General features: G+C 37.1%; 1 protein-coding gene across 3 annotated transcripts in view; it reads right to left on the bottom strand.

Annotated features, from left to right (window-relative positions):
- The window catches only part of fndc3a (fibronectin type III domain containing 3A), a 97940-nt gene that overhangs the window by 16752 nt on the left and 64449 nt on the right, over window positions 1–16739 (bottom strand). For 2 of the 3 annotated variants that reach the window (XM_081370307.1, XM_081370308.1), the window contains 12 exons: window positions 16352–16567; window positions 14929–14987; window positions 8383–8552; window positions 8112–8171; window positions 6761–6899; window positions 6613–6666; window positions 5862–5986; window positions 5126–5300; window positions 3401–3487; window positions 1623–1761; window positions 1306–1374; window positions 1108–1226 (listed from right to left, as the gene is read on the bottom strand). In XM_081370307.1, the coding sequence (XP_081226433.1) occupies window positions 1108–1226; window positions 1306–1374; window positions 1623–1761; window positions 3401–3487; window positions 5126–5300; window positions 5862–5986; window positions 6613–6666; window positions 6761–6899; window positions 8112–8171; window positions 8383–8552; window positions 14929–14987; window positions 16352–16567 (1412 nt within the window). Of the gene's footprint in view, window positions 1–1107; window positions 1227–1305; window positions 1375–1622; window positions 1762–3400; window positions 3488–5125; window positions 5301–5861; window positions 5987–6612; window positions 6667–6760; window positions 6900–8111; window positions 8172–8382; window positions 8553–14928; window positions 14988–16261; window positions 16568–16739 lie in introns of all 3 variants that reach the window. The other variant, XM_081370306.1, reaches the window with a different exon arrangement.

Genomic DNA, 16739 nt, shown 5'->3' with positions numbered 1-16739 from the left:
TGTGCGCTGGCAAGTCCCGCATACAGATATACATCTGTAAACCGCCAACAATGACATCACAGCTGAGATCAGAAGACGGAGGAGAGAAATTACTACCAGCCGCTTGCTAAAAGCACTCTGTGATGGTGACGTCAGCCCGGCACTCTTCTGTGCTTACAGTGTGTCTGTACGTATGTTTAGGGTTTGCAAAGACAAAGGAGTCGGACATTTTTGTTACAAAATAATTTGTGACAATGTGAATAGTGACTTGAGACAGTTAACATTGTTAGTTCGAACACATCACGAAACTCTTTTCAAACATGAATTATTAATGCGTGGTTATTCGGCTACGAATCGAGACTACTTTAAATATTAAAAGCATGCATTTTTTTTTAAACAACTGTATTTGCAGTTAAAATAATATTAATAAAATATAAGTGTATTTAGAGTATTTTTCTTGACACACTTGAGTCAACTTTAAAAAAAGTGCACTCTAATTAAGTTTTACTTTAAATAATTCTGTTTTAATATCAATATTTTAAAATGCTTTAAAGAATTACACTTATTTTGATGTGTTGACAGCACATGTAAAGTACTTGATTATAATTTTAACTGTAGTGTTATTTGATATTACATTGAAGGTTATCTACTAAACAGAAACTTCAATACAAATGTGTAACTAAAAATATATTTAAATACATGATATACAAGTTTGAATAGAAATGATATAGGCGATAAGAAATGATAAGTATATTTTAGTTTACCATAAATGCAGCACACATTGTGCAATACACTTCAACCATATGTCAAAGACAATAGAATTATGAAATTATACATATAAAGATACTTAAATCCTATCAGATAGTTGCATTTAATATAAAATTAAACTTTAATAAATGAATATATCCACAATAAGTGCTTTATTAAAATTATGCTAAAGAAAGGGACTCACAGACATGAAGACACCCCAAAATAAAAGTTTGTGTTTACATGATATGTGTACGGTCACGGTGTATAATTATTTTGTACATATAAATACACACACATGCATGTATATATTTGAGAAAATGTGTTATATATATGTCATCACTTTTTAAAATGAAGGCAGGCATGATGTGTGTGACATACCGGGCTCTCGCCTCCCGCACTGATGCAGTGGACTCTAGCCTGGTATGAACATCCTGGGCTCAGACCGTCACAAACACACTCCATAGCCGAACCGCTGTACACCTGATTCCAAGAAGACCCTGAAAACACACACACACAATCAATGAAATAACCGTAATAATGCCAGGAAGCACACCAGGAAACCTCAGTGGAACGTACCACATAACCCTTCAGACAGCTCCACCACATACTTCGTCACATCTGAGCCGCCATTGTCTTTGGGAGGCTCTGAGGGGAAACCACAAAAAACATCCTCAGTATTAGCAACTTCAGCGAGTTCTTGATACTGAGGTACATTCTGCATTTCTGCTCGTTTTAACATTTTAATTTCATCAGTTTAGTTGCCTAGCATGAAAATGTAGTCGCATATGCGAGTGATTTACGCGCATTGTAAAGGGTTTCATGAGGACTAAATTAAAGATGATGTTTAGATTGTTTTTTTTCTGTGATGTGTGATCGTAACATGCTGAACTGACCCCAGGTCAGGCGGAAACTGGTCGGGTGAGGTTTGCCCTTCACAGAGAGTCTGCAGGGGCAGCTCGGCCTATCAGGGGCCGTGGTGAACTCGGACACAGCGCTGGGGTTACTCTTCCCTTCCGCGTTATAGGCCACAACCTGCAATGATGAAAAAGAAAAAGGAAAAATTAGGCAGTGTGTGTGTGTGTGTGTGTGTGTGTGTGTGTGTGTGTGTGTGTTGGTTCATTAATGATTCAAAATGTCACAATGCAAAAAATCTGAATGGTCCTAAAAATAGGCTTCATTATGACTCACACAAACACTGGGTTCAGAGGAAATGCAAATCTCTAGGGCCTTTTAAAAGCCTTTATATTCACCACCGAATTTATCTCACTCAGAAAGAGTTTTTTCCCCTGACAAAAGTGCAGGATGAGGAAGCGTTTCGCGGTTCGGAAATGAACGGTGGTGTTGTGATGTCATGCTTCACAGTAATTGTCAGTAATTGGGGATGTGAGCTCTCGGCAGGTAATCAGCTCCTCTCATCAGGACACATGCGGCCATTCTGAGCGCATTAATACACTTTTGTTTTTGGAAACGAGATTATGATCAGCGCATCCCTAACGACAGCAGAGAACAGTGCACCGCCTGCTTCATCTCACGGCCACTGGAAAACAGGTGAATCACGACCGGGAGATGAAGAGACAAAACAAAACTAGAACAGACGACAAAGGAAAGAACAAACAAACTAATGATGGAATGAACAAAAGAAAAACAACAGCAAGATTAAAAGAAGAAAGAGAACTGGAACAATAAAATATGAAATGAGCTAAAAAACAAAACAAAAGGAGGATAGAGCAAGCAAGACAACAAAGAATGAAACAAAAGAAACTGATCATGAAAGAAAATACTTAATGAACAAATGAAGAAAAAAGCTAATCAAAAAGAACTAGAAAAAGCCAGAGAGAAAGAAAATAAATGAAAGACAGCAAGGAAAGAATGAAGGACACAGACAAAACAAGAAAGAAATAAAACAAAATGAGCTAACAAAAAAGAAAAAGCAAGCAAGAAAACAAAGAATGAAACAAAAACTGATAATGAAAGAAAAAAAGAGCGATAAAAGACTGACAAGAATAAACAAAGAGAAACGAAAAAATACTTCTTAATCAAAAATAAAAGAACAAGAAAAGACAAAGATACCATAAATGAAAGACAGCCAGAAAAGAATGAAGGACAAAAAATGTGCAAAAAAAGAGATTAAAATAACAAACGAAAGAACTAACAAACAAAGAGAGAGAGAGAGAGAGAGAGAAAAAAACAAACAAACAAACAAGAAACAACAAAAGAAACAAGCAAATAAGCAAAAAAAAAAAAAACACTAATAAAAAGAAAAAGCAAACAAACAAAAGAAACAAACAAACAAACTAACAAAATACAAAATAAGTGGACACTCAAGGAGTCACACATCCAGTATAGTCATGAAGGCAGTGTTAGCGTGTGTTGTGTGTGTGTGTGCGTGCGTGTGTGTGTGTGTGTGTGTGTTTCTCACTCTGAAGCGGTACGTGGTGTAGTGTGTGTGTGTGTGTGTGTGTGTGTGTGTGTGTGTGTGTGTGTTTCTCACCCTGAAGCGGTACGTGGTGCTCCTGTGGAGGTTTCTGATGGTGTGTGATGGTGTGTGTGTGTGTGTGTGTGTGTGTGTGTGTTTCTCACCCTGAAGCATTACGTGGTGCTCCTGTGGAGGTTTCTGATGGTGTGTGATGGTGTGTGTTAGTGTGTGTGTGTGTGTGTGTGTGTTTCTCACCCTGAAGCGGTACGTGGTGCTCCTGTGGAGGTTTCTGATGGTGTGTGACAGCTCGTCTCCATCGTAACTGGCCTGGAACCCGTAACCCTGTGCAACACATTCATGAGAACACAATCACACACAGTGACACACAGTGACGCATGAAACAAACCTGGCCTTCTGAAACTGAACCTGAATCTTTCGGGACAATCCTTAGACCCTTCACTAGGGGGCTATTTACACCTGGCCACTTTATGTGTTTTCTCAGATCGGATAGCTATCTGATTTATCAAAACGATTCCATTTACACCTGGTCACATAAATGTGTTTTTGCGAAACGGATTTAAATCCGATCTTCAATTCCCGCGCTATATGCAGATTTAATGGAGTGCACGTCACGAAAGCAACAGATATGAGCTGCATTTTTTTGATCATCAGCTAAAATTTAAAAATCAAAGACCGCAATAAGAGAGAGCAGTAACAGCCCTGGTAAGATCATTTCGTTTCTTTAATTTTAATGATGATGATTGTGTGTTAAGCATCTGCGAATTACTTTCACTTTGATTTGCGATAGTTTGCACGTTGGATTAATGAATAGATGCTCTGCTTCTCATCTGCTGTGACGCGCGTTCCAGTAGCGTTGTCATATCTGGCTATAACATTACATATAGCCTATAACACGCTCTCACACGTTTATTTTTTACCATTTTTGGGAAGAGTACAATTTACATATGTGGTTTCAACAACCAGATGCATTTACACTTGTCCAGTTTCGTCAGGAATGCAGCCCAGACCACCTCCTGAAGTGGTTTGAGTGATCGGATTCAAATCCGTCTCGAATGCGTTTCGGAGGGCATTTACACCTGGTCTTTTCACGATCGGATAGCTATCCGATCTGAGAAAACGCATTAAGTGGACAGGTGTAAACAGCCCCTAGAAGCCAGCCGACACATATCGCTGGTTATTACACATGACATGAATATAATAAAATAAAAGGCTTTTTATATACATTTACGTTTCTATGAACATGAATATACATTTGTTTCCTTTTTTTTCTCAAAACAACTTAGTTATTATTGTCATTTTATGACTAAAATAATTCTATTTTAATAATATAATTTAAATTTAATAAAATACAATGCTTTTAATTGTTTTTTTTTGTAGTCAAAAATAAATAAAACCATAATTAAACTTTTATTTTGCTTATCTTTTATCAGACATATAGACAAAAAGGTAACGCTTTCCAATAAGGTTCATTAGCTAATATTAGTTTATGTATTAACTAACATGAACTAACAATGAGCAATACATTTGTTACTGTATTTGTTAATCTTTGTTAACGTTGGTTATTGAAAATACAGTCATTCACTGTTTGTTCATGCTAGTTCACAGTGCATTAACTAATGTTAACAAGATTTTAATAACTAATGTTAACAAGATCTTATTAATGTATTAGTAAATGTTGAAATTAACAAAGATCAATAAATGCTGTATAAGTGCAGTTCATTATTAGTTCATGCTAATTAATGTTAATGAGTGTTACCTAAAAAGTTTTTTTAGGTGTCCAGGATGCATGAGGACAAACTGATGTTTACACTGCTGATGATGCATCTCTGACCACCTCGAAAATCAGAGATGGAGGATCATACAGTCTGAAAGCAGGGCTTCCTATGGCAACTTCCGTTTCATGCTGACTTGGTATGGGTGTGTGATTTCTGTGAAAGTGTGTGTGAATCTCTCACTCACTGAGCCCTCCTCTTCCATCTCCAGCACGTAGCCGATGTCGTCCTCTTTGGGCGAGCCGGCCGGCCGTTGCCAGCGCACACAGAGCCATGTGACCCCGGGCTGAACCAACTCAGGGCTTAAGGGGGGGGCAGGAACACTGCACGACGTCATGATGTGGACCACTTCACTGAACTCACTACCCAAACAGGAAAACACAGGTAAAACATTGCATTGACATCAAGAAATAATGCTAACACTTTATTTTAGTGTCCTTGTTACACGTTACAGTGCATGTACTAATAATTGTAAATGATCCATAATTACATGCAATTTACCATAACCCTACAGTAAGCACATGTAGTTAATATTACTCAGTACTAAATTGTATAATTACACTAACTCGAGACCTTAAAATAATGGGTTACACTTTATTTTAAGGTGTCATTGTTACATTGTAATTATACATTTAAGTATTGAGTAATATTAATTAACTACATGTACTTATAGGGTTAGGGTAGGATTAGGGTTTGGTTGAGGGTTAGTTGCATGTAATTATGCATAATTTACTGTTATTACTATGGTAAGTACATGTAACAAGGAGGCTGCAAAATAAAGTGTTACCAAATAATGTGTGGCAAAAATATTTGTAATTTCTTCTATTTTATCTGCCATTAGCAAGGTTAATTTTGATCTTCTATCACTGTATGACACAACGTTTACGGTCTCTTTCTTCAGGAGCATCCCGACTGATACACACCTGACCCCCATGTCATTTTTGGCTGCCAGCCGGAAGGAATATCTGGAAGCTGTGGAGAGTTTGGTGAGTCTGTACTGCTTCTGAGGGCCGTAGTAGCACTGTTCAAACACAGACGTCCCTTTCCCCTGTTCACAGAGCACAGGATTAGCACTTTATTCAAACCCAACGTCATTCACCAAGTGAATGAACCAACATTCCAATCAACCAATCAGATTTGAGGGACAAGTTTACAGTTTATGTCAAGTATAGGCTTACAACCAGGGTTAAGTGCTTCGACATCAGTGTTATTCACCTATCATTCCCCTCTGATTTTAGGGAGAAGTTGGGTTGGGTTGGGTTAGGACTACATTTTTGGACAGGAATGTTGTTCCAGGATTGACAAAATATGTTGATCCAGGAACATGTCTTACAGACCCCAGATCAGCTGAGGAACTACGTTTTGCATAAGTCTATTTTTTGGACCATTATTAAAAAAAGTTTTGATAATTTAGCACATTTTCCCCTAGTTCTCAGTGCCGTACTGTGTCTATTAAAAACAGTGTTTAAATTTAGTGCAACAAATACTAATGTATAAATACTATTTGTTCACATTACAGTAATGAGAACTGCTTCATGTTTAATTGTCATGAAAATAAAGCAAACATTTTTTTAAAGTTCCTAAAAATGGGCTTACTTTTTAAATTAAAAAAAGGAAAGGAAAGAAAAGAAAAGAAAAATGAACCGAAACAGCGATAATGAAAAAAGAACATACCTCGTCCCACTGAAGAATATAGTTTTGGATTTTGGATCCATTGTCACACGGCGCCTAGGAAGAAGTATTTTTGTGAATGTTCTGCACTTAATGTCAGTTTCGACTATGCAGCGTGGGGTTGTTGAGATGTGAATGTGTTACTGCACACCTTCCACTGCAGGACGAGGCTGCTCTTGGTGCCGCTGGCTTTGCGTGGAGGGCTGGGTGTATCGGGCTCACAGCTCAGAGTGGTGAAGCTCACAGGCTCTGAAGGGACGCCTTGTAAACAGTTACACATGGCCTGGACCCTAAAAACACACACACACACTTATATCAGTATACAGAGACAGTGTAAAAATACCAATATTAAACAAAAGAATAGTTTTAGAATGAATTTTATTTTTAAAGAATTTTTAAAAATGTAATATTTTATTTTTATTTATATATAAATATTTAATGAATTTACATTCTTATAACTAACATACCTATATTATTATATAACTATATTATTATTATTATTATTAGCAGTAGTAGTAGTAGTAGTAGTAGTAGTAATAATATAACTACATATTCATTTAAACTTTATTATTGCTATTAATAATAATAATAATAATAATAATAAAACTATATATAATATACAACATTTTTATAAAGAAAATTTTATTAAGAATTATTTATATAATATAACTAAGTATAATATTATTAATAATATATTAACTTTATAAGTAACCATATATTTTTGGTTTAGTTATATTTAACTACATGTATAAAGAAAATGTTTTTATAAAGAATTTACATTCTTATAACAACTCTATTTTTATTAATATTATTATATTATTATTTAAACAACATATTATTTAGCAAATATAACTATAATTAATAAATAATTGTACTTATGAAAACATTCATTTATAATCGATAAATCTTTCGTCTTAATAATAATAATAATAAAACTATATATTATTTTAAACATATATAGTTATTTTAATATTTTAAAACTACATTATAAAGAATTATTATAAAGAAAATTTTATTTTTACAGAATTATTTATATAATATAGCTAATAACTATATTATTAAGAATAAAACTATATATTAACTTTATATGAAACTATATTTTTAGCTATATTTAACTACATATATAAATAAATCTATATTCTTATAATGAACATAACTATATTATGATTATACCTACATATTATTTTTTAATAAATACAACTATATTAAGAATTGTCTTTATGAAAATTATTTTCTTATAATAATAATAATAATACAACTATACATTATTTATAAAGAATTATTCATATAATATAGCTAATCTCCATTCACTTTCATTGTATGGAATAGAGCAACTTGAACAATATGTGAACAACAACTTGAAAGCAACTTGAACAATGGGTTTTAATCAAGATAAGGGTGAGTGAAAAACAAACAACTGTCGATTTGACTGAGCATCACAGTAAAAACAATTCTGATTCTGTTAATGTGGTGTGTGCATTTCAAAGTCAAAAACCACAGACCTGACGTGGTAGTCTGTTGCTGGTCTTAAGTCTTGTAAGGTTGCACTTAGTTCCACACCACTAACACAAGCAAGAGACAAAGAAAAGAAAACATTAGTAGTAACGTTGCAGACCGTACACATTCAAAACAGCTTGCTCTCTAGGGTTGATCTAGAGCTGCAGCTGTCAGGTGAACTGCTGATGACCTTTAGCAAACCACAGAAAACATCAGCGAGTTCCTCAACTGCAGCCACAGCTTCTCCACATCCTGCCCAGTGACACACACGCTCACCTGTGGGCGGCCTTGTACTTCCCGTCCTTGCCGTTATACGAAACCGAGACCTCGTATGTGAGGCTGGGCTCCGCGGGGACTTCTTCTCCCTCTTTGGGCTCCTCGTCCCCTTCTGTCCGTGACGGGGCCACCCAACTCAAACTGGCCCCTCTGGCCTGGATGTCCGTCACCTGACGACGACACAAGATGACAACCGTTTTTACATGCAGAAACCGATAGAAAGAAAGAAAAGAGATTTAACCAAGCTAGTTTTGAATTTAACTTCTATTAGATGTGGCACTTGAGATTTTTTTTAAGTTGCCAGTCACCGCCAGCATTTTTTATCCTTTTCACAAAAGTTTCATGGCACCCAGAATATTTTGTTGCATGAATATCTTAACATAAAATATATCAAAAGAAAAACAGAGCCTCTGCTTTGAAACTAAAATGCTTTATGCAATCTCTTTTATCAACACCTGAATGTGGGTAAGTTTTATTAAAAAAAGGCCGATGGGATTTAGAACGATGATCAAAACATAGATGTAGTAGATCGAGTCCATCAACACCCCCAAAGCTTCACAGTCCTATATAAGAACCAATATAGTAACAATAGTGCCTTTGCTAGACAAAACTTCTTAGGTTTGAAATCTACTCTACGTTTGTTGTCTAAGAAAGCTGCTGGTCCCGACAACATTTCCGGGCGGGTGCTGAGGGGATGTGCGCACCAGCTCACAGAGGTGCTGACGGACATCTTCAACACCTCCCTCCAACAGGCAGCGGTCCCCACCTGCCTGAAGACCGCCACCATTATCCCCATCCCAAAAACGTCCACTGTGACAGGCCTGAATGACTATCGGCCAGTAGCCCTCACCCCGATAGTCATGAAGTGCTTCGAGAGATTGGTCATGGCTCACATCAAGGACTACATCGACGTCACTGTGGACCCACAGGATGCCATTTCTTCTGTGGTCCACACAGCCCTCACCCACTTAGAGAATAAGAACTCTTATGTTCGCATGCTCTTCGTGGATTTCACTTCAGCCTTCAACACTATCATACCACAGACCCTGATACAGAAACTGGCAACACTCGGACTGAGCTCCACCCTATGTAACTGGGTCCAGGACTTCCTAACAGACAGGCCGCAGTCTGTGAGGATCCACGATGTCTCCTCTGCAGAGGGTGGTGAAAGCTGCACAGAGGACTGTGGGACACAGTCTACCCACCACCACGGACATCTACACCTCCAGATGCAGGAGAAGGGCCACCTGCATCAGGAAAGACCCCACCCACCCTGCACACACACTGTTTGCCCCCCTCCCCTCAGGCAGGAGGCTACGGAGCATCAAAAGCAGGACCACCAGACTGAGGAACAGCTTCTTCCCAGAGGCTGTGAGACTGTTAAACGCTGGAGGATCTTCGTAGCCCCCCCAAAATAGTGAATAATAGTCAACCGACTGCATTTGCACTGCACTGTCATTTTAACTGCATTTGCACACTACCTCATTTAGTTAATTTTATAGTTTTTATTTAGTGTATAGTTAGCTAATTTTATTCTCTATATTTATAAGTTTTTTTATATTTATACATGTCTTTTTCTTTATTTATGGCTTGAAACGGGACCAGAGAAACCATTTTCGTTCCTCCATATGTACCAACATGTGTAGAAATGACAATAAAGAATCCTTGAATCCTTGAATATTTTGGTTGTATTGCCTGTAAACTTGCATTGATTGGGTTTCTGGCCCAAGTCTTGGTAATTTTGCGAAACAAACTCGTGAAAATCTTTAAAATTGATGGTGCTTATTTCCAATTTCTCTTTTCCTACTTTTCTTATAACGAATCTTGTTCCATTTTGTCAAGCCTTTCAAAATATATTAGCTGGATTTTTGGTTTTCGCCACCATTACGCCCAAACAAATTCAATAGAGTTGAATAAAAGATGGAAGTCAGTTGACAAAGCAAAGGAAATATCAGTAGAATTCTCTGCAATTGTGTCTGCAAACTTGTTTAGAATGAGTTTCTGGCCTAAGTCTGGTCTCGTTAAGTAAATTTAAGGATGAGCTAAACTACATATTGTCATAACTAACTTGTCAGAAAGTTGCTAATGGTTTCAAGAAATCCCTGCATAATAGGGCTTGCATAGACTGTCCTTGTACTACGGTACTGTATGTCTTATTTTGCCTATGTTAAATACATGATTGCCAAAAAACATTGGGCTATCAATTAATAAACACTTGACACAAAATATTATGTCTTTTTTTTTAACCGTAACAAATCACGTGTACTTGAGTAACTCTGTTATTGTTTAGACAATTAACAAACAAGAAAAAAAATCAGTAGTCCTCAACCCCAACTGCACAATATGGCTAATTTCAGGTCGCGTCCTCTAGACAGACGAACGGAAATCTGTTTGTAAACAGAGTAAACGTGATGCACGAGGACAGCCAAGGGACTGTATACGCAGATAAAAAGAAAAAAATGTAAATGAGTGAAAACTGATGTAACAAGATGCGTGATAACCAAATGTGTCTGATTTAGCGGAAGCCATTTTGTTGTGTTCAACTGATTTCAGAGGTTAATTGTTCCCTGGAGCTAACTGACTATATATTTAACTACACGCACTTGTTTATGTGGGAAATACATGCGTCTGCTAGTTTCGCCTGGAAAGTGTCACTTTAGTTTATTTTAATGACGTGGTGCCTCCCCTCCGGAACAAAAGAGAACTCCTGTTATGCAAGAGGGAATATTTTTAGCTTTATTCCAGTTGAGAAACAAGTGTCTCCTTTAGTTATGTATGCATGACTATGTACCTTTCGGGTTTTCAGACAAGAATAGCTGAAGTTAGCGTGCATTACTGAGCCAAAACTGACTTAAAAAGAACATATTTATCCGTGCCTCGCGGGGAACGATTCTCTCCTCTACACTTTTCTCAATGCTTGAGCTGTGGAAATAATCAGTCCATTACTGATGCAACTGATCTACATGAAGCTGACCGATGTGTTTGACTTATCATTCTGAGCAGGCAAAACAAGTCAATAAATAACACACTGTTTTATGAGCTGTGAGGTCAGCATACTTTGTGAAAATTAACATTAACCTGCATTTGCTTAATTTTTGCATCATAAATTTGGGGAAAATTGGTAATTTATGCAAACCTTAGGCTACTCTTGTAGACCTTTTCAATTGGTTGTTATGGTGGCCATAATTTATTTATTCTTTGTGGAGTTAAGAAGAGAGAGAACGATATTAAAAAAAGATCTCGCCAGTTTTCCACCAACAAATTATATTCCATCCTCACCAAATTTGTCTCATACTCTTCAAATCAAGCCTTACAAAAGTTATTGGCTGAATGATTAGTTTTTTGCCAACTTTATGCCTGAATGACTGACAAAGCTCTATAAGAACAAAACTGCTCATTCCTATCCAACTAATATTCCAGTGTCAGCCATATTGTCTGAATTTTGTAACTTTTGATGTATTGAAGGTGTTCAAAATCTCCAAAATGGGTTTGCTTTTCCAAAATTTTCTTTTAATCTATATAAAAAAATAGCTACTAAAATAAAATATTTCTTTAGTTTAAAGAAAGAAAAAAAAAGTAAAAAAATAAAGTGTTTTATTCCAATTACAAATTAAGAAAACAGTTCTGGACAATGGTGAAGGTTTAGGATGCTGCAGCTTTAAAAACAAAAATTAAGAACAATAAAATAAAAGCCAATGGTTTTGACACTAGTTTGGGGACATACTGTATATACTGCAAAAATTGGCTTGAACAGCATGCTCAAATGGCCTTTTTAAAATCTATTCGTAGTGCCCCTATTATTTATTCATATCTCAAGGGCTATAGCGATTAAAAAACAAACGCTGCTAAGGACATAATCTAAAAAAAAAGGTTTAAATGTCTAATGAAAAAGGCACAGGATCATTATTATAGTGATTATAGCGGTCTCTGCAAAACTGAACTCACTGTTTCATGAAAACACCAATAAACCAGAGCCCAGCACACCACCAGAGAAAAGACAGCCATTTAGCTTCCTCGATGAATCAAATCAAATACAGCATTAATGACCCATTACGGAGAGCCATTACTGTCTTCTTGTGGGGACTGTAATCATGCATGGATGTAGAGTTTTTGAAACCGTGGAAATGACTGTCATTAAGAAATCTGTTGACGCAGCAAGCAGTCGTACAGTCCTTCAGAAGGTGGTTACTCAGTGAGAAGAGTGTCAAATGTAGCATAAAGGCCTTTCCAATTGCACACTTAGAAGAACAGTATGCCACATCTGTACATTTATATCATAAAATTCTGTCATCATTAACTCACCCTCATGTCATTCCAGACCCATAAGACTTTTGTTCATCTTTGAAGCATAAATGAAGATATTTTTAATGAAACCTGAGAGATTACTTCCCCTCTGTTGGAAGTCTATTCACCCAAACCTCTTCAAAATGTTCATAAAGAGATTGTAAAATAATTTCAAATTAATTGAACGGTTTAATCCAAGTCTTGATCGCTTTATATAATGAATAGATTTAATTTAGGCTTTTATTCACATACAATCACTTGTCAGAAAACACACTTGGAGCATTCAAAATTTGGTCATTTAATTAAAATATATCTTAATTTGTGTTTTGAAGAAGAAAAAAAGTATTTGGTTTTGAACGATTGATGACAATTTTCATTTTTGGGAAAACTAAACCTTTAAATAGACCGCTATATGGCCAGTTTGAGATCATCAGAATTGTCCACCCTCAATTTCAAAATGTCAAGCCTTAATGTAACCTTTTTCAACAAAAAAAATTGGGAGGATTTTGAATAAATAAGAATTAAGAAAAAATAAGATTTCTCCATGGCTGGAGAAACCTGGAGAAACATTGTGCAATGAACAAAGTTAAAAAAAGGCTTTTTTAGTCTACAAATCACCAACATTCACCATGGATTTCATGTAGCAATTTTCATGTTTCATTTTAGGGTTCGTACAACCCTTTGAGAGTGGAATTCAAGCAATTTTCAAAGACTTTCAAGACCTTCACACAACTTTTTTCCAAAACTTCAAAGCTCTAAATATTACCCAACTTAAATGTTATTTTTAATGTGATGACCAAAAACATTATTTGTTCATCCTTCAAAGACTGTCCCCATTTGTAAAACTCACGACATTGGAAAACTAACACTTGGGGCCCTATCTTGCACCTAGCGCAATTGACTTTGTACACCGACGCATGTATCATTCCTATTTTGCACCCGGCGCACAGCGGACTTTTCCCTCCACAGACGCACGTAAATTAGGGAATGAACTTGCACTCCCGTGGGCGGTTCAGCGAAAAGAGGCGGCGTGTTCTGGCGCAAACGTTCCCTGGTGCTATTTTGCAGTTCCAGAAAACAATTCCGCAACAGACCAGGAAAAACCTAGTCTAAAGTAGTTTTCAGTGGCGTGTTCAGATGCTATTTTAAGGGCGCATACTTGGCCATAATGTAGAGTGTGCACAACGCGCATACACTTTACTTCTCACACACAGGCGCAGCAGTTGCCATTTTTGCAAACCATACATAATTACAAGGAAAAATATTACCACATGAGGGAAATCATTGTGGTGAAAAAATCTAGCTTACACATTTACCAAAATTATTATACGCCTATTTAATCAAAGCTAATTTGGGTGGGTTTCTCCCATCCCCATACAATGTCACTTCTCTGTGTTTTACGGCCCTGACGAGAACGTCGGTCTCCTCGGCTGTGAACCGCTCCTAGCGTGCGCCTGGCAAATCCGCCGTTATAATAGCAATCCGCCATGGAACAAGCGTGCCTGCTCTTAAAGGGAATGTGAGATGACGCTCTGATTGGTTTATTTCACGTCCAAAATTTCACGTATTTCATGCCCAAACCACACCTATGAGTAATGAAGCTACTTCAGACCAACCCATTTTAGATTTGCGTCGGGCGCAAGAGTCATTTATCCCGCCAGTATAATAGCAACAGCGCACGAGATCTGCCCACAAAGTTACTTGCATTTCACGTCTGATACTTGCGTTTCAGATCGTTAAAATAGGGCCCTTAGTGGCAAACAAAACCATTTAAAAATAAAAAGACAAGAAATGACTACTATAACCAGTAGATGGCGGCAGAGGAACACTTATTGGCGTATTAGCCATTTCCACTCCCTAACTTATTTTTTCCCACAGGTTTTGCTTTTGAATTGATATTTAGACAATATGAAGTCACATTTATAAAATATCAAATCAAGAAATACATTTTTGCCAAAGTGTGGCACTTTTGTACTGAAGTCAGTCACAAAATCTCGAAAAACAAAACCTTTTCCAAATTGTGAAAGCAAGTAAAGAGTGTTACTTTTATAATAACTGAAGCTGTCGATCAGTTTAGTAAGAAACTATAGAACGCAACCAAATCAGGGGCTAGCGCCACCATCAATAGAAACTTCTGCTCTCAAATATTTATATAGGCCCTGAATTAACTCAATGCTTCCTTGCTAAATACAATTTAAAGAAATTAAAATACAGAAAATGCATATAATTACTAAATAATTTACACAAATAAAATCTCCTTACCACTGGTTTGCAGATGGAGTTTAAGCATTCCTGAAGAGCCTTTGCTTCTTCGTCCAGTTCTGCGAAATAATAATAAAAAGACAACAACTCCATTATAAACTGATTCAAAAAGAGAACAGGGCTTCACACTCAAATGGCTTTTCTGTGTTAGAGACACTCTTATTTTCCATGAATGGATTAATAGATACACCAGCAAAGTTTAGTCGGCGTACAGTAGCTGCAGCAGAGTTCCTTCAGGCTGGAGTTAGTTAGCACTGATAAATGACTGAGTCAGTGCAAGAGTAATTACAGCTAATGCTATCTGCAGCAGCCTAAAGCTGCGGGAGCTAATGAGACCAGAGATGAGCTCTGCTCGGGCCGGGTTATAGCGGGGCCCCGTTACACCTCCTGATGGGCTCCTGGACGGACTTTAGCCTGGAACCTGAGATATGATAGACCTAGGAAAAAGACGACTTAATGGGACATTAATGTCTGTTAATGCTAATAACTTCTTCCTAATAAACCTCAATCAGTGACCGCATGCATGAGTAACTCCAATTGGTTATTAGTTGAGGGAGAGCCAAAGAGTAAACATGTAATTCCCTGGTCATTTTAAGTAAGTTTATCTTTAATTAAATGTAGATTTTCATTAAAGTCTAATTCGTAAAACGATTTTGGTGCTGAAATCTGATTGGATAAGACAAAGCTGATACAAAACAGCTGATATATGCAAACTTATTGCACTGTATATGTACAGTATACATTATCTGTCACTATTAGGCTAATGAACTGCAGCAGGGTTCAAAAGTCTGAGACAATACTGAAAAACTGGGATTTTCATTTCATCTCATTTAAACCTGAAAATACATAAAGTTTGGATTTAAACAATTGTGAAGTAAAAGAAAGTAGTAGCATTTAATGATAATTGTTCACTGATAAAATGTTAACAAATCGGGTGACCGTGATCACGTGAACTGATTATCGTTTAACTTTCATTACAACATTGTTTTCAGGTACAGTACTTTTTATACTGTTAATATAATTTGTAACAAAAAATAAAATAAACAACAACAACAAAAAAACAACTAGTGGTCTCAGTCTTTTGGACCCCATTAGATCACTATAAATAAATGTAACTATTTCTTTACCACTGATGTCTCATATTGCTGATTCTACTGTTCTATAAAAGCAGTAAAGCTACAAGAGGCAGCGAGTAACATTTTCATAGAGTTAACACTGCTTCACATGGTGCCAAACGACGCACTTTAACTGTGTTAAAAACACTGTTACACACAGTATCCTGTGCCTTACTGCTTTATTGTACTGGTTCTAGGAACCCTACAGTATATTCTACCTCCAGACTCTGCCTCCTTCCCTCTTCCTGGGCTCTTGCCCAGGCCGGCGACAGCAGCGCTGGGCTGTGCCTGCTCCTCTGCACCCTTACCCCCCAACCCGTTCTGCAGATCTCCTCCTGAGGGCGGTGTCCCGCGGCTCTTCTGCGGGGATGGAGGGGGACTGTCTTTGGAGGGGGCCAAGCCTCCGACTCCCCCTCCGCCCACCCCTTGCCTCTCCTTCAGTTTCTTTTGCAGACGCTCATAGGTTTTGCTAGCCCTTTCATCTCTGTGAGCAAATGCCGCGCGTCCGTGTTGGGGGTGAGTTTCTGAGGAAATTGGATAACAGAGAGACATGTAAGAAATAATGCATAACGGAACATTGAATTATTGAAAACCAATGAACAGATGATAATCCTGCTATGGCATCTCTCTTTGGAAATGAATTAACTATATAACAATTAACTATTTTTTTTTTTTATCCTAGATATGCAAAAAGTT

Source organism: Scardinius erythrophthalmus (assembly GCF_964197995.2).
Source record: "Scardinius erythrophthalmus genome assembly, chromosome: 7".
In the NCBI taxonomy this organism is placed as follows: Eukaryota; Metazoa; Chordata; class Actinopteri; order Cypriniformes; family Leuciscidae; genus Scardinius; species Scardinius erythrophthalmus.
This window is presented reverse-complemented; position numbering and strand designations above follow the sequence as displayed.